Source organism: Erithacus rubecula (assembly GCF_903797595.1).
Source record: "Erithacus rubecula genome assembly, chromosome: 2".
In the NCBI taxonomy this organism is placed as follows: Eukaryota; Metazoa; Chordata; class Aves; order Passeriformes; family Muscicapidae; genus Erithacus; species Erithacus rubecula.
Window position 1 is genome coordinate 25,248,971 of NC_136685.1, and position 25,079 is coordinate 25,274,049.

General features: G+C 37.7%; 2 protein-coding genes across 6 annotated transcripts in view; one reads left to right on the forward strand and one right to left on the reverse strand.

Annotated features, from left to right (window-relative positions):
• PHF3 (PHD finger protein 3) overlaps window positions 1–6,869 on the forward strand; it is a 48,699-nt gene extending 41,830 nt beyond the window's left edge. For all 5 annotated transcript variants that reach the window (XM_079299045.1, XM_079299041.1, XM_079299042.1 and 2 more), the window contains 3 exons: window positions 1,106–1,195; window positions 2,462–2,657; window positions 3,821–6,869. In XM_079299045.1, coding sequence (XP_079155171.1) covers window positions 1,106–1,195; window positions 2,462–2,657; window positions 3,821–5,994 — 2,460 coding nt within the window. In that variant the 3' untranslated portion in view covers window positions 5,995–6,869. The remainder of the gene's footprint in view (window positions 1–1,105; window positions 1,196–2,461; window positions 2,658–3,820) is intronic.
• Window positions 6,870–9,542: 2,673 nt separating this feature from the next.
• The window catches only part of EYS (eyes shut homolog), a gene marked incomplete at its 5' end in the record, with an annotated part of 591,920 nt that continues 576,383 nt past the window's right edge, over window positions 9,543–25,079 (reverse strand). The window contains 2 exons of the mRNA XM_079298292.1: window positions 9,543–11,142; window positions 21,270–21,431. Of these exons, the coding sequence (XP_079154418.1) occupies window positions 9,944–11,142; window positions 21,270–21,431 (1,361 nt within the window). The 3' untranslated portion in view covers window positions 9,543–9,943. The remainder of the gene's footprint in view (window positions 11,143–21,269; window positions 21,432–25,079) is intronic.

A 25,079-nucleotide genomic window follows, 5' to 3' on the forward strand; every position in this document is an offset into this window, starting at 1 on the left:
TTTTTGAAAAGAATGAACAATTCAGTCATTAGTTTTACCAACTTATTTGCCTTGTAGGCTAATATTAGTGTAATAATGGAAGAGAGTGACACATGATCATTGTACTGAATAAAGTATTTGTGGTAGGACATAGGTTAAGGTCTGTAAGTCAAGCATTATTCATTACATGAACCTCTGGTTCATCTTCCCATCTATAACAAAAACCTGAGTAATGGAGTTTCTTTTCTTTTTTTTTTTTTTTTTTTTTTTTTCCATATCAGGTGGCAGTACTGGTCCTAACCTTGCATTGTGATTAAATTGTCCCTGAAAAATAATGTTTATGTAATGTTCTTTTCTGTGTCAGGAAAAGCATGCAGCTGCTTATAATAAGTTGACTTCATGTCACAAAATAAAGATCAGAGAGCTTATAAGGCTCAATTTTTCTTCTTGACAGTTACACAGGATGCATCAGCTTACTAATTAAAAGAACTTAGGTCTTCTGTTAATAAGATTGTCTTTAGTTTTTCTGTAGATCATGTGGAAAATGCAGGCTATGCAGTAATCCTTAATACTAAAGGATTGTTATAGGAGTATGATGTGCTTTTCAAAACTCTTCTGCTTTATTTAAATAAAAAATAATTCTGAAAATCTTTTTGTTTTGCTTGGGAATAGTGAGTGAACTCAGTAGTATCCAAGAAGAATTTACATCTGTATATACATGCACATGTAGGTTATGTTTTCCCTCATGAAGATTTTGAAAGTTTCTTATAAACATAGATGTGGAGCTCTCATTATGATGTGATCTGACAGATAACTTGGGTGTTCACAGAGCACAGTACACTTGTGTCTGCAGTTAATGTTACCAGAAAGGATAGTTTTGGCAAGGTATAAATGAACAGTATTGAACGATAATTAATTTAGTACATATTGTTGACTTTGCACTGAAAATCTGAAATGTCCAAAATCTATTTTTTTTTCTTCTGTTATAACTTCTACTGATATTTTAAAATTACAATTTAAGAAGTGAAAGAGCTAAGTATGTTTTGAATTTATGAAACTGGATACTGGATGAAGGACATATCTCAAGATTTATTTGGATTCACATTTCTGTTGTCTTTTCTCATAGGATTTACCTGACAGTATTCAAGTAGGTGGCAGGATATCTCCCCACACTGTCTGGGATTATGTAGAAAAAATCAAAGCTTCAGGGACCAAGGTAAGAATTTTACCTAGTAAAGACTTGCTGTTTAATATGCATTTTAGTCATCCTAAATATACTTGTGTTTTTTTCTCTCTGAAACATTTGCCAAGTATGTGAACTTTAGGAATATCTCATGATTCTATTGAAAGGGATGGGTGGCAACTGCTGGCATTTACTTTCTTCCTATCTAACCTTGAACTTCATCTGCTGCTTAAGAATACCTGTTTTCCTTTGACACAGTAACTTGTCAGGAATGTTTGGATACCACTTCACCTTTCAAGTGTTATCCTTTCATTTTCAGTCATGTTGCATTGTGCAAAACTATCTCAGTGGCTCTTTGCTGGACTTTGTCCCACTGTGTGCCAGTTGTCCTTGTGCGGTGGAGTCTAAAACTTGAAAGTCTTTTCCAGGCGGCGTCTCACAAGTGCTGGATAGAAAGAAATAGCTTTTTTCCTTGGTGTGCTGACTGCTTTGATTCTGACACCCAGATTGCAGATTCTTGGCACAGACACATCACTGGTTCATACTTGGCTCATCCACCAGGATCCCCACATCATTTTATGCCAAGCTGTTTTTCCAGCCAGTCAGTCCCCCCAGCCAGTCCTTGTGCATGGGGTTACTCCAGCTCAAAATGCAAGATTTCTCATTTTGCCTTTGCTGACACTGACAAAGGTCAGCCTGCTATTTCAGCCTGCTATTTCAGCCTGCTGAGATCCCTCTGAATGGCTGCCAGTGCTTCAGCATATTCACCACTGCTCCTGCTGAGGTGCCATCTGAGTTTTGCCAAGGATCTTCTCTCCAGTATTCCAGGCTGTTCATAAAGCTATTAAATGAGCTCCAGTATCAACTCCTGAGCTGGGCTTTGGGCATAATTCTGGGAACTGAATACTGGTCTTCCACTATTATTAATGGATATCTTGGACATAACAGACTACAAAATGCAGCTTTCTAATAATGTTAGGAGTAGGGAGTAGAATAATTCATGGGAAGAGTGGCAAGCTTCCCTAAAATTTGTTACTTAGCTGGCTGTTAAAATATTAAATGGCTTTTTTGTCATGCACTTCAATTATTTTTTTCATACTAAACGCTTTCTATTTGTTTTATCTAGTTCTGAATTATTTTTGGCCGTGTTTCTGCTCCTTCTGTTTCTTCTTGTTTTCTGCCATTTTGGCATAGCTTCTCCTCAGCACTGTTCTTTTAAATAAAGAGCAGGCAGTAAAAAAAAAACATTTCACAGAAAAATATTATTGACTATCTTTTTCCCTCTCTTCTTGTGAACAGGAGATCTGCGTGGTTCGTTTTACGCCAGTAACTGAAGAGGATCAGATCTCCTATGCGTTGCTGTTTGCCTATTTCAGCAGTAGAAAACGTTACGGTGTAGCTGCCAATAATATGAAGCAAGTGAAAGATTTGTACCTCATCCCTTTAGGTTCCTCAGATAAAGTCCCTCATCACCTTGTGCCTTTTGATGGGCCTGGTAAGTACAGCTCGGAATTCGAAGTTTTATTGTCCTAACGCTACTTAAAGAAGTTGGCAACACAAATATAAGAGTAAATAAAATTTTAAAATGCTATTTTATTCAAATATGTAATGATTTTTCCATAGTATTATTGTATCAGTTTCCTTTAAAAGGCATTAATTTCCCCTTGATAGATTATTCTGATACTTCAAAGATAAAAAGACTGTGTGTGCAACCTTGTTTTATATCTGCTACCTTCTTTTACTAACGCAGGTGGCTTTGTAGGTTTCAGTGTCAGTAAACTGAGTCAGACAAGTGGACTATGGTAGAAGGCATGAGTTCCAAATTGACACTTTCAACTTAAAATAGTGTTTGTCATTATTTGAAATGTACTAATATTTTTTCTCAAATATTCCAAAATTATTTTTGGAACAAAATATTAATTGAAAGTTTCAAACATAGACAAGCAATGAAAAAAAGGTCCTGAAATGGATCTCAGTTGTTCTGTGTATACCTGAGTTACTTTGCATCAATTTATCTTGGTTATAAAAGTTTGTGGATAATCTTCCTTTTTGAGGTAGGCAAGGCCAAAATTAAGAGAGAATGAGCTACAACTCATTTTTTTGCAGTTACACAGAACAAAATAGATAGTGAAGAGATGAGTAATAGTATGCCTTGAAACACAGTGCCCTTCCTGGAATGAGGGAAACATTTCTGAAATTTGCTCGTGGCAAATCTTTGAAGAAGTATGTCTAACACAAATTATGAGGGAACTTTTGATTTGCAAGTGTTCTGTTTACTTTTTTTCCCTAATATACTTTGCTACCACTGTTACCATATTGTAGCTGTGTTGGACTAACATGATGTTATAACTTCTGTGCTGTTTCTGATGAGATTATGTGTCCTATATATCTGGCTCATATTCTCTATTAAGAAGTTATAGTGTGCTTGAAACAATTTTAATTTCCAGTGCTTGAAGTAGTAATTTTAAGACTGGAAATACATATTTTTATTATTTTAAGTATTATTAATGTTTAACATGACAAGCAGAACAATTTCAAATATCATAAGATTAATAGTTTTGCTAGTACATTGTAAGTGTATGGGGGTTATTTTTGTTAAAATTACTGCCTTAACCAAAATATAAAGAGATGATAAATTGCTGTTGCAATTTTGTACAGGGATTGAAATACATCGACCAAATTTATTGCTGGGATTGATAATTCGCCAGAAAATGAAGAGGCAGATTACTGCTGTTTCAAGTGTTACCAGTAGTTTTGCAGATGAAGCTGCTGAAAGTACCTTGAGTAGCTTGCCACCAGAGAAGAAGAGCAAGCCAAGCAAACCTGAAGTCTCACATCATGATTTGTCACTGGAAGAAGAAGAGGAAAATAACTTTTTTAATTCCTTCACAACTGTGCTACACAAGCAGAGAAATAAACCACAGCAGTCTAATACAGACGATGCTCCAGCAGTTATTGAACCATTGGTAGAAAGTACCAAACATGAACCACCAAAGCCTCTCAGGTTTCTTCCTGGAGTCCTGGTTGGGTGGGAAAACCAGCCTTCTACTCTGGAGCTGGCAAATAAACCACTGCCAGTTGATGATATTCTTCAAAGCCTGTTGGGTACGACAGGGCAGGTGTATGAGCACAGCAAGTCAGAAGCAGGTCCTAGTGAAGACATACCATTATTAAATGAACAGGCATCCTCAAAAGAAGAAACCATGGATGTTGCTGATGTAGCTGCTGAAGTTAGTGAAGCAAAGACTGGTTTGGATGATCCTCAAGAATCCACTAATGCTGCTATAACTGTGGATGCAGCAGCTGTAGGGACCTCCAGCTCTGCAAAAAGTGCTGGTTCTTTGATAGGGCTGAGTCTTAAGGGAAAACCTCCAGATGTCTCCACAGAAGCATTTTTAGCAAATTTGTCTGCTCAATCACAGAATAAGGAAACTGAAGAAAGTAAAGAAAATGACCCAAAGCGACAGTTACCGGAAAAGGATAGTGTTGCACAGGAAGTTAGAAGGAGCACAAATTCCAGCTTTTCTTCCTCATCAAATTCAGGAAAAAAACCTAATGAGACCAATGTTAACGTAGGTTCCTCTGAAGTTACTACTGCTAATACCTCTAAATCACCACCATTTATTAATCTTAAAAGAGACCCACGACAGGCAGCTGGACGAAGCCAGCAGACCAATATTTCAGAAAACAAGGATGGAGATGGTAGCAGAAATGAAGACCGACAAAATGCTTCTGGAAATGATCAAGGAGAAACAGAGAATAAACAGCCTTCTGGAGAAGGGGGCTTAAACCTGTATCAAAGTGAGGCCCAAACCAATGAGACACAGTTCAGTTCAGCTGCAGCTAAGGCGGATAACACAGTTACATCACAAGCAGAAGATACAAAGCACTCACAGGAAGATGCATTGATGCAAAACATTGAAACAGTGAACTCATTTAGAAGAGGACCAGCCACAACTTCATCTCATTTTGAAACTGAAAACTCTTCTCGTTCTGAGTTTATTTCCAAAGTCCCAAGCCCTATTGCAAGTGGCAGCTTCTCATCTGTTGGACCTCCACAGCAGAATTTTCAGCATTCTAAATCTAATCCACCTGGATTTCAGTTTCAGGCTCCTGCACCTCATAACTTCCCTCCACAAAACAACCCTATTTTTGGATTTCCTCCTCATTTACCACCTCCTCTTCTTCCTCCTCCTGGCTTTGGCTTTCCTCAAAATCCAATGATGCCATGGCCACCAGTAGCTCATTTATCAGGTCAGCCGCCACAGTATGCCGGACCCATTGCACAAGGGCTACCAGTGGCTCACAAACAATCAAGATTTTTGGGACCAGAAAATTTTTTTCATAGTAAGGACAGTAGGAGACCAGAAAGACGCCACAGTGATCCTTGGGGCAGAGAAGACCAGCATTTGGAGAGAGGATTCAGTAGGGGGAAAAATGATCGACAAAGACTTTACAGTGAAACCCATCACCAAAAAAAAGACAGACATGAAAAAGAGTGGAGCAATGAAAAATACTGGGAGCAGGATTCTGAAAGAAACAGGCGCAGAGACAGAAACCAGGAAAAAGAGAGAGAGCGGAAGAGTAGAGAGGAAGGACAGAGAGACAAAGAAAGAGTGCGATCTCCGCACAGTGACAGACCTGCTGATGGAAAAAGCCCCAGAGAGACTAGAAACCCAGAAAAAAAGACAGAGAAGCCTAAAAGTGATGAACAGGCTCATGAAAAAGATAAGGAGAGGGAGAAAAGCAAAGACAAGCATAGAGAACGAGAAAGTGAAAAGAACAGAGAGAGGCATAGGGACCACAGTGACAGAACTAAAAGCAAAAGGTAAAAAGATGCAGGCAGTCTTTTAAAATCCTATTTAAATAAACTGTTAGAGTAATGTCGTAAAACTTTGTATGACAAAAAAAAAAGAGAGCCTGCTAGGATTGTGCCATCGTTTTTTATTCTGTGTTGGTGTTTTGCAGAAACAAGTCTGTGTTTTGGTACCACTCAATGTACCAATACTCATCCTTTTTTCATTATACCAACTATCGCTAGAAGTAGGAGTTTAATATTTTTAAAAATTTTACATTGCTGTATATTCAAAATTTTAAAGATTTCTTTTATTAATATGCAATAAAGGCTTAGGAATTTTCTTAGCTGAGGAAGTTGGCTTTAGTCAAGTCTGCAATATAGTTGCTGCCTTTGGTAATTTGTGCTCTCTTCTGTTTTAAGATGCTCTGATAATTTTAAAGGTGGTTTTCATACAATAACCTTGTTTTTAAATTGCACTGTTTTTAAAGACTGCAGCAAAACCTCAGAATCCAAGTTACAACAAAATGTAATATGCTCGGTGGTGTGAAGAATTTGGGATTTTTTTTAAATTATTCAGTAGTACAATAAAAAACTCAAGTATGTTTCATTATATTATATTTCAAGTTTTTCCTAAGCATCTGAAGCAGTTTGTGACCAGAAATTGGAAGGCTGAGCTGCTCGAATGTTACTGCTTTAAACTGCACTTGTTTTAATGAGAAAGCATTTCTAACCTAAATTCATGAAAATAATTTGTAGTAGTAAATTCATTTCTCCCACCATTTTCCATGCTTCAGAGACTTGAATACCTAAGCTTGTACATTACTTTGTGTTTTGCTATCCTTTTTACTGTAAAATGTAAATATTTTAAGGGATATTTTGATTCTAAAATGATAAAACTTTCTCACATACTGTGTGTGTTTGATTTCATAGCTGTGAAACCGTAGGCTAAATGAATACAGAAGGCTGAGTCACAGAATGCCACGTTTGTTGTGCACTTCATAGCTCAGTTTGTTTTGAGTTTTGGAGAACAAAGAGGGGGGAGAAGGGCAGAAGTGTTTGTACCCTTGGGACTTCTGTTAACTTGATATTTTGTGGACTACCATCCACCAATGCCAAACAACATGCAAATGTGAAAACAAAATCACCTACTCTTATTTTAATAACACTAGGCATCTTGTTGAGTGTGTCAGAAACAACAAAAACATTCCACCATATAAAGAAAAACTGAGGTTTATTGTTCTGGTTTTCAGTGTTTTGCTTTTCCACTTTGAATACATAACCTTACTATGCTGCTTACAGAGCATTTTGCACTTTGCTGTAGAAAAGCCTTTTCTTTCCAGAAAAGTCTTCCCAGTTTAACATCCTAATTGTAAGTTTTAATTATGAATATATTTTAAGGAAAAATTTTACTTGTATACCTTGCAAGTAGCTTCATAGTCAAATTGGCTAAAATTAAAATCTTGCACTGAATAAAGGAGGTGGTAGATTTTTATTAAATTATGTTTCTTAGCTTCATCGCTGAGAAGACTAATTAAAAAAAACCCTCAGTAACTAAAAGTGATATTCAAACATCTATAAAATAAAATTAGTCTTTTCCAAATTAATTGGTCTGTATAGCAGTAATGCTGTTGAATATATCTGATAGTATTATACATGTGTTTTGTTGTTTAAATATTTACACTGAGTCTGTAGGCACAGAAATACACCAAAGCATTGTTCTCATTTTTGGAGTAAGTTTTAACTTGACAGCTCTGCGTATCACAATTTTTTTTGGATCCATTCAAAAGCAGTCTACTTTGAGGTCACTGGTGATCTGCGTCTCACATGTGCATCCATCTCTGCTTTGAAAATGAACTGGAAGCAGTGAAAATTGCAGCTGCCTGTATGAAAGGGATGGGAATGCTTTCTGCCAGAACTAGCAAAAATAATTTGTTTAAAAGAATATGTAAACATTTTTCAAGTTTGCTGAGTGCTTTGCCCCCTGCCTTGTGTATGTAAAACCTGAAGACAGCCAGAGTAAAACATCTAAAGGGAGAGTTTTGTTAAGTGTTTAGCAAATAGCAAAAGTCTCCAGAATTTGTTCCTAGGATGTTAGTTAGTGTAATAGGAATAAATCCTGCTACTACAGGAATAAAGGATTTTACTTCTCCATTGCCTTCAGTCACTCTCCTTCCAATATTTGTATTAGCTGGAAGTGCTCAGATTACTTGTTCCTTGTTTTACACCGAATCAATGCTCAGATCACCAAAGGCAGTGTGGACTGCTGAGGAACTGGCAGTACACCAGAAGCCCGAGAGAACAGGATAAACCTTAAATATGCTCCCTTCTGCAGCATCACATGGCCAGAAGGCTTACTTAGAGAAACTGGAAGAGAAGAATCTGGGGACAGCTCAAATGCCAGGTGGGCTTCATGAGCTGCATTTTGGGAGGAGTTGCAGAAGCTCTGTTGCATCAGACTAATCACTTGAGGGCTCAGAGTAGCTGAGGAAGATGGAATGAACCTCACAAAGATGCTTTAAACATCTTGGGGTAGCTCCCATGCACTTTAGTTATCTTTAAGTCACCTGTAACTTGACAGTGCTTTCATTGCTACATGCTCAGTATGGAAGCAAATGCCTGTGACCTAGTTTTGGGTGCTCATTGCCTTTGCTCCATAACACACCCCATCCTTACTTCCCTCTCCACCCCAAAATGGTTACTTGTTTCTGACAGGTATGTGATAAAGACTTGCATTCAGAGAATCTCCATACAAGGAGGTGATGGTTTGTTATATGCTTTTGAGCAATAATAAAGGGAAAAATGAAAAGATAAGAATCAATCACTATTATTTTTATTTAATATTTTTACTTATATAGTAAGCCAGCAGTCAATTGAAAAATGTAGATGCCATCATACATTATTGGTGTAAGCACATTAAAACAGAATTTGATTTTTTTTATTGCTTCCTAAAGCAGAATATAACACAGGAATATAATTCCTTCCTTATGAGAAAGAATTGAATTTTTGTATTTATGTATGAACAGTTCTATTCTCTTTTGAGATTATCAATTAATGAAAAATATATTTGCAGAAATTTGGTTTGCTATGACCAAAACCTCTATTCTCATAAAATTCTGAGTGCCATTTAGGGGCATATAAGCCAGAAAAATACAGGTAAGAACAGTTCATGGACTTTTCAAGGTCTTAGAAATAAAAGTTACTTGTAGGCAGACTGAGACATTCCAGTTTTAAATCATTAAAGCCAAAAGTTTTCATGTAGTCAAATAGGGGAGACCTCTGCTGGAGAAAACCAGGACGCCTGTTACCTCTTTCTAAAATTAAATGTTTTTTGCTCTTAAAATCATTCTTTTAAGTGTAATATTTTAGGAGACTAAGAGAGGCTTGAATTCTACCCTCTTACATATATACATACAGGATGGACAGACTCAGAAGGGAAGGAGGGTGCTTCATTACCTAATTAGAATCTTTGTAGGCTTAAAAAGTAATTATACCTTACATTTTTAACAAATTCTCATTATAATTAATGTGCTGATTGCCTCAAGAACACCTTTTATTCCCCCACCAATTTCAGTTTTGAGATTAGATCGTAATATTATAAAAGAAACATTCTGATAAAATTCAAGAGTTGGAGAAACAGGTAAACAGTTGTCTGTTTTCATAAAGGAGCAAACAACACTTGAATGATGGTTGGCTTTATAAGCTAATTGCTACTTCTTTGTTTACAAAACTATTTTCAGCACAAAAAACCCCTGCAGACTTTCCCATTATTGTAAAATAAATGCTAAAGAATATACATAAATAATTCTAGTGGGAAAACTATAATATTTTATATGCATATGCTATTAATACTCCACTTAGATTTGTCCTTTATTACTTTTTAAGTGCTTTCCTATATTGGTGGCTGAGTAATACACTGCCAGCTAACACAATAAACAGGAGGAAAAGAAATGTTAGTCTTTTTAAAAGAGTCTTGGACTGTTTTTTCAATTTCTGGAATTTCCATCATGAATGTTGTATCCTTCTGCTTTCATTAGCTGAATCTTTTTAGAATCTTGGAAGAGCACAACATCTTTAATTTTACCAATTAATTCCTTCTGAAAAAGCCCTGTAGTGACTATATTGACTTTCCTACCAAATTCAAACCCACCAAAGTAACAAATGCCACCATAGTTTAAAGCAGTGTATTTCCTTTGTGGGTCAATATCTTCAAAAAGGATTAGTTCCTCATCAAGATAAACCTTAATACAAGTTTGGTTTTGAACCACAGTAATGAAATGCCATCTTCCATCAGAACAGGTGAAGTATTTGCTATGCATTAGAGGAACAGAGATTCTTTCTCCAAGATTAATCACAACTTTCAAAGTTCCATTGGCAAGACCAATGGCAAGGAAGTCATTATCTTCATCTTCACTTTTTCCCATCCACGCTATTAAGCCTTCAGTCTGATTGGTAGTAAAATTTAAAGAAAGGCGGCTGTGCTGGAGGTCTCTTTTTCCATAAAAAGGATCTGTGTATTTAATGTAGGAGTTACCAACAAACTTTGCTATATAAAATTCAATTTTGTTATTACAGTACTTACCTGTCCAGCCTAGTGCACATGCACAGGTATATGAAAGTGAAGCAGGTTGAGGAATACAGAGCGCGTGAGACCCACACATGTTTTGTGAACAGTGAATAGATTGTTCACACATGGTCCCTGTCCACTCTCTCAGGCAAGAACAAGAAAAGCCTGAGTTTTCAACTTGACATGTTCCATTATTTTTGCACACAGTGTAACCACAATCTGTTCCATCACAGTCACCAATGTTGGCTCCACCTTTGGGGTCAGTCACGGTAAGATTCAGTTCCCTGTTATTTATAACAATTTCTCGAATACAACCAGTGAAACCTGTGGGTTCATTTTCTGTTGCCATTGGATTAACAAAGTTTAAGGAGGATACCCCTCCAACAAAAAAATCTGTGTGTGTGTCTAGTGCATTCATTCCAGGACTAGCTTTTTGAGTGACGTTGATACCATCCAGTTCCAGGTAGCCTTCATTACCAACTCTTCCTGCACTGAGTGAGTGCCATGTATTTCCATTTGCATGCACCTTCTGAAGGGTCTGTAGGATGACTGTTCTGTCTCCAAGGTTGTAGCGTAACTGTGTAAATCCATTTACTAATGATATACATAGAAAGTCACCTGTAAAAAACAGTATACAATAGTTTTAATTTTTGGAGGGGGTGCACTGAAGAACAACATGTTAATGATTATGATGCTTTCATGCCTGCATTTCCTGGTACCATCATTATATCTGAATCACACAAAGGGAAATGTTCCCTGATGAGGTACTTTTAGCTTTTTTGGGGGTTTTTTTTCGTTATTGGAAACAGCGCATGTTTGCTTCAAAGTAAAAAGCCCAAACTTCTGAAAAGCTCTGCTTTTGTGCAAAGGCTAGATAACTGAGGTAGGAGGAAACAGGATCACTTTGGCATCCAGGAAATGCGAATCGGTGTTCCCATGGAAAAGAATAAAGTTTTGGTCAAGTTACAAAGGCAGAAATGCTCTCAACTTCAGTATGTTGAATAAAGGCTTGATGGATTTGTCAGTTTAATGAACAGTTTTGTCTTTGCTAGACATACTCTGCTTTCCCTGAAGGCTCCTTTTCACAACAGCAGTGTTTTGGGTTTAATAATCTGACAGCTATAAGAACAGATACGCTTTTTATTGCGTTGTTCTTCTAGAGACTTTCATGACAGGAAGTATTAGAAGGGAGTTGTCTTTTCTTGCACTATTAGTGTTTCTGGCCTTAAGGGCAGTGTGAAAGGAGAGAGTGCCACTTCAAACTGTACTTTCAAGCATAAAGAAGGAAAGCTGGGAAAGGTCAGGAAATGGGAGCTGGAGAAGTTTGTAAGAGCAGCAATAGAGCCTAACAGGGGAAGGTGACAGGGAAGCAGAAGAGGACAGCAGAAAAGTCTGCAAATTTAAGTTCTCAAATTTTTTGAGGTTTGCCTGTGCAGCTTAACTTTTTTATCTTACCTTTGGAAATAATAGGCATCAGGTTGATATCAATTAAATTGGTAAATATGTTTGTTAAATTTGAATGCAAGCTTTCCTAATAGTCACCAGCCCAGTTTCCTTAAAGATTCAACTTTCCTAAGGGTGGGCCTATCAGTAGAATGATGAAGTTTGCTTTCATGTGTGTTTAATTTTTGAGTATTTCTAATCCTTGAATTATATTGTCTGTAATGAAATTGAATGGCTTAATTTACTGGAGGCTTGTGAAAGTTGCTAAAATTATACCTCCTTATTCAAGAGATGTTCAGGTTGCCATTTAGGCAGGATGCAGATGTTTCAGTTGTATTAGTGGCTGTAGAGAGCATACTTCAGATACCCATGGAAAGAATAAGAAAAAAGCTCCTCTTTTCAACTCTGGTGATGGCAGTGCACTTCCTTTTAGCTTGCTAGTTCCAGTTGTGTCGATCTGGTTTACTTTGCTGTATTTAGTGTTCTTTTTGAGGACCTTGCTTCTTTCTTTTGTTTTTCAGAAAATTAGTATCATGTCCTTCACTCGTGAATTTTTTAAAAATTTTTTTCAGAAAATTTATCATGTCCTTCACTTGTGATTTCTCCTGCTTAGTTATGTGGCTTTAAGTGTGCCTGATTTTTCAGTGCATACTTTGAATTCACTCATCTTGCTTTGTTTCAGCAATGTTCATAACCTGCTTGTCCATGTCTTTTATCAGGCCCTCAATTCTAGGGTAAGAAAGGAGCATGAGGAAAAGTTTCTGAACTACCTCTTGGGTCGCCTTCAATCTCCTCTCCTATTGCATTTGGGTAAAACCCTACAAAAGAAATGCCTTGTAAATCATGGTTCAGGCCTTGCTGCTTCAGCTGGGTGCAGCTAACTGCTATCCTAATAAGTTCCCGTGAGAAAGGAGTTTGTAACAGAGAGAATCAGTCTGCATATCAATCTATTCCTGTGGGAATCAATTTGCACCTGTGAGGAAAAAGATTCTATCCGTGTGAATCTTCTTCCCAGAAGACAAGAATGGAAAAATCTCTAGAGAGGAAAGTTTTTGACAGACACATACATTAGCAAATACTAACCAATGAACTGAGTTGCCATAAGTCACTAATCAATTAGAATTAAATATGATGCTCTTAGAAAACCATATAAATATGAGCTGTAAAAACTAAAGGTGCTAATGTGGATGAAGAAATGTGTGTCTTGTCCATATCTACAGCAACACTTTCCTACCTGGTCATGCAGACTTGCATAAGTAAGTATGCAAGTACTTATATTTTGCTCTCCAGGAAGGAGGAAAATATCTGACCAGGGTTGCTGTTGCATCAGACCTGTAATCAAGACCTTGAGAAACTGGCAGTTCTCCAGTTCTCTTGCTGGCCTGTAGGGGAGGGTTTTGGTGGCTTTGCACATTTGACAATGATCTGTTTTGGAATCTCATTTAGTCTTATCATAAGAACAAATCTGTATTACTGAATCTGCTATCTACAGTGTAAAGAGGTTATTGCTGAGTTCTCTGTTCTTTCACAAATTTGAAGCTTCACTACAAATTGGAGTATCTTCTGCTACTTGAAAACAAAAAAAAATTACACTTCCAATTTCATCTCTCCTTGAGGCTCTTGAAGTAATTTCTTACTCTTCTGGTTAGACCTTCTCTTTTCACAGATGACTTGCCATTTTAGGTGTTGGCAAGAATAAGAGTTTCGAGATAAATTTTAGGATCTGAAAGTTAATCCTAGGGTGCAGTCAGTATTTCTCCATGAAGTTTATCATTTCACAAGTAGTACTTAGAACTGTCATGCAAAGTCCTATGTGTTCACTGTTCAAGAAACTTCCTCTTAGAATGAAGGTAAATTATGGGCTTGTCTTTGATCCTTTTCAGTTTAGCAACCAGTAATATTTTCAACAAGATCTCTATCTGCCCTGTCTCTGAGAGCCAGATTGCACAGCTGGAACCTTTGCAAGCCAATGTCATCCTAGGAATGATGACAGTTTAAACAAATGGCATTCTTGCCACTGATTTTCATATCTCAGCAGTCTCTGTATAGGAGACCGTGAAGCAGGGTGGTTTTTCACTGTTTCAATTTGATCGTTGCTCAGACCTGTCTTATTTATCCTGTGGCCAGAGATCTTTCTGAGGAAGTTTACTTTTGTTAAGCATGGAGGAACACTAGACTGTATAGCTGTTCCTACTTTCTTGAAAATACGATCGATGCACAGGACACAGAACTTTGCTTCTGGCTTTTTAGATTAGCTTCTTGTCTAATATGGGCTATTAATCTCCATCAGTGGTGTAACAAAAAAAGCAGAGAGACTCCTGAGACAGACACTCACAGTTGTTCCTTCATTGTGCATGCAAACCTTTTCCCCATCTGCTGTGTGCAAGGAACTGTAAGGCAATGTGTCAGTAAGGTTGAATCTTTAGAAGTAGGCTGTTGCAGCTTAGCTGTGCCTTGAAACTGCAACATATCAAGACCCTGGGCATTGAATAAAATTACTAACAATATTCAGTTCTGTTCTGATGCACCTCCTGCCCCTTATTACCATGTCTCAGTAAAACAGTGATCTTTTAATAGTCCAAATGCTAAAAGATCATTTTCTTGTCAAGGGAAGGGAATTTTGTAGCAGGCATTGGCTGAAGGAAGGACCTGTTCTGGAGATAAAACATCACTTCTACTTGCAAATCCTAGTTCAGGGTTTTCACCAAGTGACTGAAGGTCAAAGTTGCTCTGCCTCAGAGTGGATTGTCTCTATTGCATTAGAAGCCAGAACTCCAAAGCAGGGGTGAATTTTTTCTTTGTAACTTTATTTTCATGTTTTTGATGTGTAGAAGTCTCACCTGCTCCCATATCAGATGTCAGAATTCCCAGAAGGCTTGTCAGCCCTGTGTCTTGAGCAGTCAGTTCCTAAAGCTGGGAGATAATGAAAAGTCTCCTAAAACTACATCTAACTGCTACTGTGAGATCTGGATTATCTGTAATAGTGTCTTCCTATGATGAATTCTGAGTGCATTACAAAATTTTTCAACTTGCTACTACTATGAATATGTGTGTAAATCTCTTAAAAAAATTGGTCTCACAGTCAAATTTTAAATTATTTTAAATTCTTCCTAATGGTGACAATGCCCTTTATCTGTCTTTATCTGGATGTGTGGATGTGTCTGTATACCCCAATTCTAAGAAGGGACCATGCTCAAGCAGTATCAACTCTCCATGGGGTATCTATGTTACCACAGGAAACTCATGCACATCATAATTTGTGACAACTTGGTACAGTCAGAAATGCATTCTAGGAAAATTGCTCTCTCTTTGGAATTCAAGCCAGAAGCATCACCAGAGTAAAAATATTATATATAGAATATATTTACATATATTTTAACATTTCTGTTTTAAGGTCTCTTCCCCACAGTGAGTTAAGTCTACTTTTGTGCTCTGGTGTGTGTGCATAAGGCAAGGCCTTTCTTACATGTTAAAATGTTAAAAGAGTATACCTGAGGTTTTTCCTCCACTCCACTGCACATTAAGAAGGATTTCCCACTAGTTTGCATGTCCAAAGGAACTTCCAGAACATACTTTTAAGTGACTTTTGTAGTAGTGGAGGCAATCTTACAGTCAGTAGCGTTCACTTTTTTTGTTATTACCATTGTCCCAGTGATACAGAGATGCAAGTGTCTCTGAAGGCTCCCTGTGTGCTCAAAACTCACTGACTGGTTCCAGGAACCACTGAAGACCTAGATTCCTTTAAGCCATGTGTTGCTTGTCCTTTGTCTCATCCTGTGTTACTGAGCAGAAGCCTCTATGCTAAGCTGAGGACAGAGGCTTTGATGAGCTCAGTGCTTCAGCAGTTTCTTGCAGCTTAAGCTTCTCAGGAGCCCTACACTGTGGTTTCCTGGTTACTGAGCACCTACATTCTTGGTTCCTTAAGTGGTTTCAGGGCCTTGAGACAGCACCTCTGGGTGTATGTTTGCAGTCTGTGCCTTCTGTTGGTTTTACCTCACCCTTCTCTCCTCTAGCTCAAGCCCAGAGTGCCAGTTTCTATCACTCTGGTATTGAGTAGCATTTCCTCCACCCTCCTTCCATCATTTTTTTCCCTAGTAGTTATTACTGATCATTGGTACCATTGTGGGGGCAGAGCAGACATTTGAGCCTTTTATCCTCATAAGCAGTAACATTAATGGGAATCATTCCCAGTTAATGAAACCTCCTACTCTAGGTTCTGGTATGTGCTCATCTGCACTCCAAACTGACCTTTTTAAGCCACCATAATGAAGTGCCTGTGTCTCAAGCACTATTACTGCCTCATATTGGCATGATGCATTCTGTAACCATCACAGCTCCAAGAGGTATCTTCTCACTTCCTGCCCAGTTGAGCTGAGTTCAAAGCATTGCTTTCATTCTTTCTTTTTATCTTGTTCTTCACAGTTTTCCTCTTATCCTGCTCTCCTATATGATTTTCCAGGAGCAGAACTTTTCTTGTCTAGAAGGGGTTGAAATATCCCTATCAGCCTCTAGCTGGATGGCTGCAATCTGTGGCCAAGGTGACCAAGGAAGGTGATGCACTGTGGTGTCCACCATAGCTGGCCAGCAGTTTCCTTCACATGCCTCCTGAGCATTTCCAGGAGCCAGAACAAGGCCCAGCACCAAGGAGAGAAAACAGGGAAGAAAAAAAGGGCTTTAAAGGGGTAAAATGAGGGAATGAAGAACAGAGAAGAGATGAGCCTTATTCCCACTCTCTGCAACTTCTGCTGTTAATTGCTAGCTGGTAATTTGTCAACATGGTTGAAACTGCCTTTCTTTAAATTCATTAACCTTGTCTTTGCCCTTGTCTGAGTGTGTGCGTGCAGTTAGGTACCAGCTGGCTGACAAAGTAAAGAAGCTTGTTGCAATTGTTGTAACTTGATATTTTACCTAGGGGTGACCATAGCCAGTGCCCCTAACACACACTTAAAGGAGCTACCCATGGATATGGTTTCATGGATTATTATAATTTATTCTGCTCCATGTGTGGAGTTCCGTATCACAGCTCTTGCAAGACTGAAAACTGGTGTCAAGTCAAGTTTATGTATTTCTCAAACTATTTAAAAAATCAGTGTTTCAATAGGTAGAGTCCAGCTTCAGTTTGGAGCATCATCCCATAGCAGGAAGGGCATAGCTGGGATCCAGAGCAACCTTGCAGACCGTGATGCCCAAGCACCTACAAGGGGTGGGCACTTATCTGTTTGTAGATTACATTATGCGGCCTCACCTTTCTAAAATGCCTTTCTTTGTGAAGAAACTTACTGTGCTTCCTTTAATCACTATCACCCTGGTACATTTTGGCAGCTGGAGGAAGCCATCTCTCTTGAGCAGCCTCAATTTGCCAATTGTTTTTTTTTTGTTTGCTTGCCAATGTCAAACAAGTAACAGAAACACTCCATATGCAACAGATTTCAAGACAGTGGGGATGTCTGCTCTGTCACACAGCTGGCTGGCAGTTCTGCTTCCTACACTGATGATTTAGTCCATATAAATGATTGCAAGACTACTAACAAAGCAGAAATTATATCCCTGTCAACTAAGGAAATATGGCTTCAAAGAGAAAAGACTTGACTACTTAAGTTCTTCTTTTAAAAGTGAGTCGATGATCAGTTTATTTCTGATTAGAAAAATAATACCTCTGCCTTTTAGTTACTTAGAAATTATGAATATTTCCAAAATATTTTAGTCCAATTCCATGATTCTGTTTTCATTATAAGTAATGCTTTAGAAAATCATGCAGACATTATGCACTTTTACTGGCATTCTCTTATTTTCATGTTACAGATTTATAAATTGAAATGCCTTCAACATCAGGAGTTAGAATTTTTAGGTTTTTCAGACCAGGCAGGTAACATAATCTGGCTAAAGAGAGACAGAGAACTGCTGTTGCAAATGTTGAGTGTTAAATTTAGCATGAGTCATCCCATTCTGTTTATTGACCTGACTTCATTCTTAGTCACCCAGCATGACTGTTCGTTCTCATCTCTTTGGGGAGCAAACCTTTCCATCACCCTGGCCTGAACTCTGGAATAATCTAGGCAATCTGTGGCATATTCCACTTTTGCTAGCAAATGCAAAGCTTCAGTAATGCTATGACTCAACAAAAAAAGCAAGGCTCCTTTTAAACTGTCTGTTATCCAGGGTGCCAAGGCCTCCAAGTATACAGAGCGGTTGCTGTGTAAATGGACTGAATTATGTACATTGTTCAAGCACTTGGTGGGCATCCAGCAAGCCCTGTCTGGATTAAGGGCTGTTTAATCATTAGGAGTGTCATGCTTTCATTGGTAAAAAGAGGATGCATTGACCTTGAGAAAGTGTGAATTGAGCTGGCCTTCTACAAACAGGGTGCTGGACTCCACATGAGTTCCATAGTGTTTGCAGAGACCTTCCCCAGAATCAGTGCATAGAGCAAGTAGTCAAGGAGGGGAAGAAATTCCCTTTGTCATTCTGTCTTCAAGTTTCTGAAGTCAACTCTCTTGTTGGGTTGGGTTTTGTCCCCAACTTATTATTAATGTTGCTAGCCACATAAATTTTGTCAAACTTTGGTAATTATTTTCTTAGGGCCTGCAGAAATCAGTAGTACCATTATTAAAGTCATGATGCAGTTTCAGAAATAGTTGACAAAGCAGTAAAATGGATGATTGGCAATTATAGGAAATTAGGCTAAGATTTATAGGATGTTTTCCATTTTATGCCAGTTTGTGAGGTATTTAAATGTACTGGAGTAGTGATATTTTTAGAGAAATAGAGGCTGGAACCAGCAGATAAACTTCACAGTAAGGAAACTTGCCCTTTCTAGAAAGTTCTGTCATGCTCTTTGGAAAGAACAAAGATGGAAGAAAATGTTTCAACAGAAGTCTCATGTTTTTTTCTTCACTTACTGAAGATGTGATTTTATTTTTAATGATGGGAGATTATTAGGTGGGACATGTCCCTGAAGGAAAAGTCCCAGTGTAGTGTTTATGTGGGTGACAAACCAAGATGATACATAACTGCTACTCAGTATCATTGCTAAATTATCTGCATAGTCAGCTAATTTCTTTTAAAAAACCATCATTGCCTAGCGAGGAAAAAAAATTTTAATTATTTCCTATTAAAAAGGAATTTCAGAAACAAAATCCTATGATTTCAGCAATTAATGTATTAAATCTTACATAACTGTCTAGAAGAAGCAGCTTTATTTGAAGTGCTTTCTAAACTAATCCTACACAGAAATCTCTGTCTCATCTGCTGGCTGCTAAGAATACACCTAAGTTTTTCTTCAATCTAATTCTGGTCTGGATTTGACAGGATTATATGAAGGCAAAAATAAAAAGCTAGATGATTAGCTTTTCCTGAATCTTTCAAAACTTGAGGACAGAGAAAGTGGAAATAAGAAATTTGTAATTAAATTGAATTGCTATGATTCTAGAAAGTGATTGAAAGAAAATATTCTTTCCTGTGCAAACTAAACACTCAGGAATGGCAAGAGAATGAGGGCATGCTCAGACTGTCCCACTCCTGGCCCAAGTTAAACATACTTAGCACTCTCTTTGATGCTTCCAAAGAGGTATTTATTTTCATTATATGCTAGCTGCTTCCATGACCTCTGACTATTCTTGTTGAGAGAGATTTTTTTTGTCTGCTATTTTTCATGGCCTGTGTAATACTTTAGTTTATGCAAGAGAGAACAATTCACCAAGATCTCAGAATTTGGCCTGTAATTGATAGAACTATAAAAGATTCATTGTAGAAGACAGAGCTCTTTGCTAATACACATATTTTTATTACAGATGCTCCATATATTTTTCTTTGAAGCTTCTTCTTGGTATGTGGTTGCAGTTAGAGTCAGGCAAACAGGAGGTGTCAGCAGTATATGATGCATTATCTATCTGTTGTAACATCTGTGTACACAGGTGCTGGTACATTGGGCATATGTGTGTTTATGTGAATTTGTGACTGAGTATGCTTATTGAAATATCTTGGAGTTTTACACTTTCAACAAAGGAATGTAAAAATACATGATCAATAATGAATTTTTTGTCATATAAAGCATCATTTTTGCATAACCTACTGCTCAACACAAGTGAAAAATTTGCTCTAAGATGATATTATGGATGACACATAATGCTTCTGTTTAAAAATCTGCAGTCACTATTTAAATGCAATTGAGAATGTTAATAAAGTAATTACAAAAAATGTACACCTTAAAGACTGAATTTTAGAATGTACTTACACTATCAAAGTGTTTTCTTGACATGAAGTTTTAGGAATGTTAACTTAGCAAAGTTTAAAACACTTTTATAGATATTTTATTTGTCACTCTGCATATCTGGGAAATGCAGAAATTGCATACTTTATATTCTGCACTAGCACAATTTTCAACATTATATAATAAAAAACTACACTTCTAAGAAGCCTCATTCACTCTGTTCACTTTCACTTGTTTGATCAGTTTTTATATTGCTTTGGTTTTGATAATTCAAAACACTGGGCCAGGTCCCCAAAGTGAGAATATTAGGGTAGCTTCTAAAAATCTGGCTGTAGTCACTTTTAGAGGGAAGTGCTTTCCTGAACCATTAAATCAGTTCATTAAGTACTTGCTGTATTTGAACTGTCTAAAGCTTTGGTCTTGCATGGGTTTTTTTTGTTTTTTTTTTTTTTCTTATGAACTTGATTATTCACAGTTCAAATCAACTGTACAATACAGTTCTGGTGTCCTCAGAGTGAGAAGGACATGGAATTATTTGAGCTAGTCCAGAGGAAGGCCTTAATATTTACAAAAGGACTGGAGAAACTCTCCTGTGAAGGAGAGAGTTGGGGCTGTTCAGTCTGGAGAGGAGAAGGCTGTGTGGGGACCTTACAGCAGCTTTTCAGGATCTGCAGGGGGCTACAAGGAAGCCAGAGAGGGATTCTTTGTCAGGAACTACAGCACAATGAGTGATGGGTACAAACTGGAAGAGAGGAAATTTAGGTAAGTATTAGAAGGCATATTTTCTGTGAGGGTGGTTAGACACTGGAAGAGGTTTCCCGGGGAGGCTGTAAATGCCCCATCCCTGGCAGTGTTCCAGGCCAGGCTGATAAGGCTTGAGCAGCCTGGTCTAGTGGGAGGTGTCCCTGCCCACGGCAGAGGGGGTTGGGAGGATGTTTAAGGTCCCTTCCATCCCCTAACATTCTCTGATTCCATGATAGAACCCAGCCACCATGGACAATGGGTTACAGAGATGAAGGCCTGAACCATCCCAGTGAACTCCCTTTCTTTTTCACCAAAGTACCTGGCTGTGTGACAGCAGGAATCCCCTTACCTGACTGAGTACCCAGATGCTGTGCAGTGTAGAACAGGATACCATCTGGAGAGAGAGGCTGGAACTGCAGTTTAATATGGGTCTTATGCCGGATATAAAAGGGTGCAAACGACATCCATGATGATTCATTATTTCTGAAGGATGCATCACTAATAGAAATAACTGAAAAATACAAAAGGAAATGTCTTCTGAAAGATATTTTGAGAGGACTTCATTATTATGGAATCAGTTATTTTGTATAGTACTTGAATGCTGTACATAATACTTCCAATGCTTCCCTTTTCACAGGATAAAAATAACCTACATATAAAACTTAGATAATAGCTAATCAATGCCATTGTCTTCTGGATGCCTTATTTTCCTCAAAAAATCAAGGCTGCAGTTCTAATACAAAATAAGTTAGATCTCATTAGCATTCACTTTCAAATAAATATAAGTGTAAATTTCACATTATTTAAACATTTAAATGCAAAATACTGTTGCAGGAGTCAAAATAAACATTTATTTTCTCACTATATGGATGAAAATCCTAGGGGAGGATTTGTAATGGGCTGCTTTGTGTGTCATAAGAATGTACCTTTTAAGTGGGAAGTGTTCATTAATTGTTGCTGAAATTTCGTTTTAGGATAATCATACTGAGATGTTTGATAACTCAAATTGTCTTATAGTGAAAGAACATTTCACACAATTATAGTCAGGATACAATGTACACTTTTGAGCTATACACAGCTAATCATTCTGTTTTACCTCTTCTCTCAGTGCTGATTGTTCATATACCAGTAAAAAATCAGGCTGGTTCAACTGCCTTCAGTCAACTGATAAATTATTATACTTTCCCATAATGTTTATGTGACTTGAAACCATTTCCAGTCTTTTTCCACTTTAGCAACATTGAATATTTGTGATATAATTATCAGAGAATCAAAGAATCACAAAATGGGTTGGCTTGGAAGGAACATTAAAATTCACCAAGGTTCAACTCCCCTGCTATCTTCCACCAGATCAGCTTGCTCAGGGCTCCATCCAACCTGGTCTTGGGCACTTTCAGGGATGGAACACACAACATCTCTGGGCAACCTGTTCCAGCACCTCACCAGTTTCAAAGATCTTTTCTCTAATATCTAATCACAACCTACTCTCAGCTTGAAGCCATTCCCCTTTGTCCTGTAACTACATGCTTTTGTAAATAATCTCTCTAATCGTGTTAGTTATTAGCTAACTCATGATCATGTAGTTGTTAGTTTGCTGTATTTGTGGGGTTGTTGGAATAAATGAATCTACTTAGATGTGAAGGGTGTATTAAGACCTATATGTTGAACTGGTTTTACTCTTTAGTTAAACAGCAGTACTATATGCCCGAGTTGTAAGTGTTCCCTTCTCACTTCTGTGTTTCCCAGCTGAAGCTGTGCTGTTTCTCTTCTAAGAGACCAACATTTTGCCTCATGTTGGTGCTCCCAATTTCACTGTTTTATAATAACTTGCTCTCAGTCAAGTATACCTTTAGGATGTCCTTGAAGTCCATCCTGATATACCTTTTGCTATCTTTCCACACTCAAGTTTTCTTCACAGCATCTGCTGGTGAACCACTCACCACCCACTGCACCTTGTCCTGCCTATCACAGATGGGCCCTCTTATTAGACTGGAGTACAGCCAGCATGCTGCAAGCTCTTGTGATTTGTCTGTTTGTCACACCAGCTCCCTCAGAATAGGGTTCAAGGTGTCCCTGGTGGACAGGGTCCAGCAGGCAGATGCATCACTACTGAGGATCCAGACCTTTCCCCTGTTATCAGCACAACCTGACCTGAGGGTACCTCTTGAATGGGCAGCAACTGCACAGCCAACCTTTTTATTAATTCACCCTGGTCGATTGTAGATAATATTTATGAGGTAGGTACATGGATTTGGTGGCACAAAATCTCAGTAAGTCTAAAAGTAAGTTTTGGTCACTGGAATGTCAATTATAATGGATTTATTAAATGTTTGAATGATCAGAATGAGGCTTTTGATGAGCTGTTGTTCAATCTATGTATATATTCTCAAATCACTCCCATCCTAGGTATCATAATAAGTAATATGCATCCTATCAAGGCTAGGCAGTATCTGTAGTAATATAGTATACAATGTCAAAAGTATGAAGTTCCTGGCATCTATACTAAAAAGTTCACAGAAATAAAAGTATTTAGAATAACAATTACCCTGCTATTACTATTTAAATAGTAATAAAACTTGCTAAAAAGATTTGGTGCTGTACTTTACTTCACTAAAACTTATAAACACTATCAGGTACAAAATACAGAGTAATACTTATTATTCTATTAAATATATATATTGGTAGTAAGACAAGGCTCTCCATTAGTAGTAAAGATAAAATCCCTTTACTGATGTCTTCATATTTAAAAAACAATCAATAGTAATAATTCGTAGTGCACATAGACATTTTTCTTCATGCATCATTTGGAAGTCAGTCTCCTCTTAGCAGATTCTTGCACAGTGAGACTCACATGTGGAGGAACTGTGCCACAGTGGTCAATCTTACATGAAAATATGCTGCTGCTTAAAAGGTCGCCTTAGGCAAAGTGTATAATGAGGTATCTGAAAGTATGCCAGATTCAGTTTCACTTTTTCAGTGTAGTTAATTCTTTGTTGCTTGTGGAGGAAGCCTGGACATGACGAGTGTGAGAGCAAAGCCAGCAGGATTGAAATGCTGCATTGCTTGTCATTGGGAGGGATATGAAAGGAAGATTGCTATGATAAAAAACCTTGAAGCAGAGAAAGAGAACAAAGATGAAAAGTGATTTTATAGTATCACTCAGAGAAAGAATTAAGCCCATGGTTTCATATTACAGATCGAGTATTAAAAAACAAAACCCACAGCTTCAGCAACAGATGTCAGAATTCTTTAGTAAGGAGGTATTATCCTGATTTATAGACATAAAATTCAATACTCTATTTAATGTACTTCATTTGGAACTTCCAAGATGCAAATATTTTATTTTCATTATCTTTAAAAAGTAGGCTTATTCCCAATAAATGTAACTTACATGTGTCAGAAAGTAACATATTTTGTCACGATGCAGCAGGAGTAACTACAGGAAATACTAGAATGACTTGTAATTTTTTTGTAAATTGCCTGAAGATCTTGCAAGTACTGATTATATGCATAGAAAAAATCTGACTTGACAGGAGCATGGAACCCATACGTGCACCCATATCCCAAAACAGAATGCATTCTCTCTACCACAGTGCACAGAAGTGAGCAGTATGAAATTTCATTTTTGCAAAATTGCTTCTATAGACAGACAAACTTTTAAGGTGAAGAATACGACAATTTAAGCTTTTCAATTTTCTTTTATGGCTGGCATATACAAAACTAACACATCGAAGGCTGAGGTACTCTAATTCTGTTTTCTTGGCAGCAGAATTTATTTTTCACCTAAGATAAGAAAATAAGAAGTTTGGCTAAACTTGCACAAGCCAACACCTGTATTACATGTGTTTACTGCTGAGAAACTCATTGCTAAAACAAGTGAGGTAAATGGATGCCTTTGCTGATCCTATAAGCTAAATTGGTAGGACCTTTGCTGTGTAACTACTGCATTACTCACTAGAACACTCAGGGATACAACAGTGGGATGCATTGTGACTACAACAGACATTTAAACAAATACTTCTCTATGTGATTAATGGCTCCATTTTCTAAGCTGGATACTAGTATCTGATGATGCTGCACAGAATCACAGCCTGGCTGGAAGGGACCACAGAGGATCATGGGGTCCAACCTCCCTGCTCAAGCAGGGTCATCCCAGAGC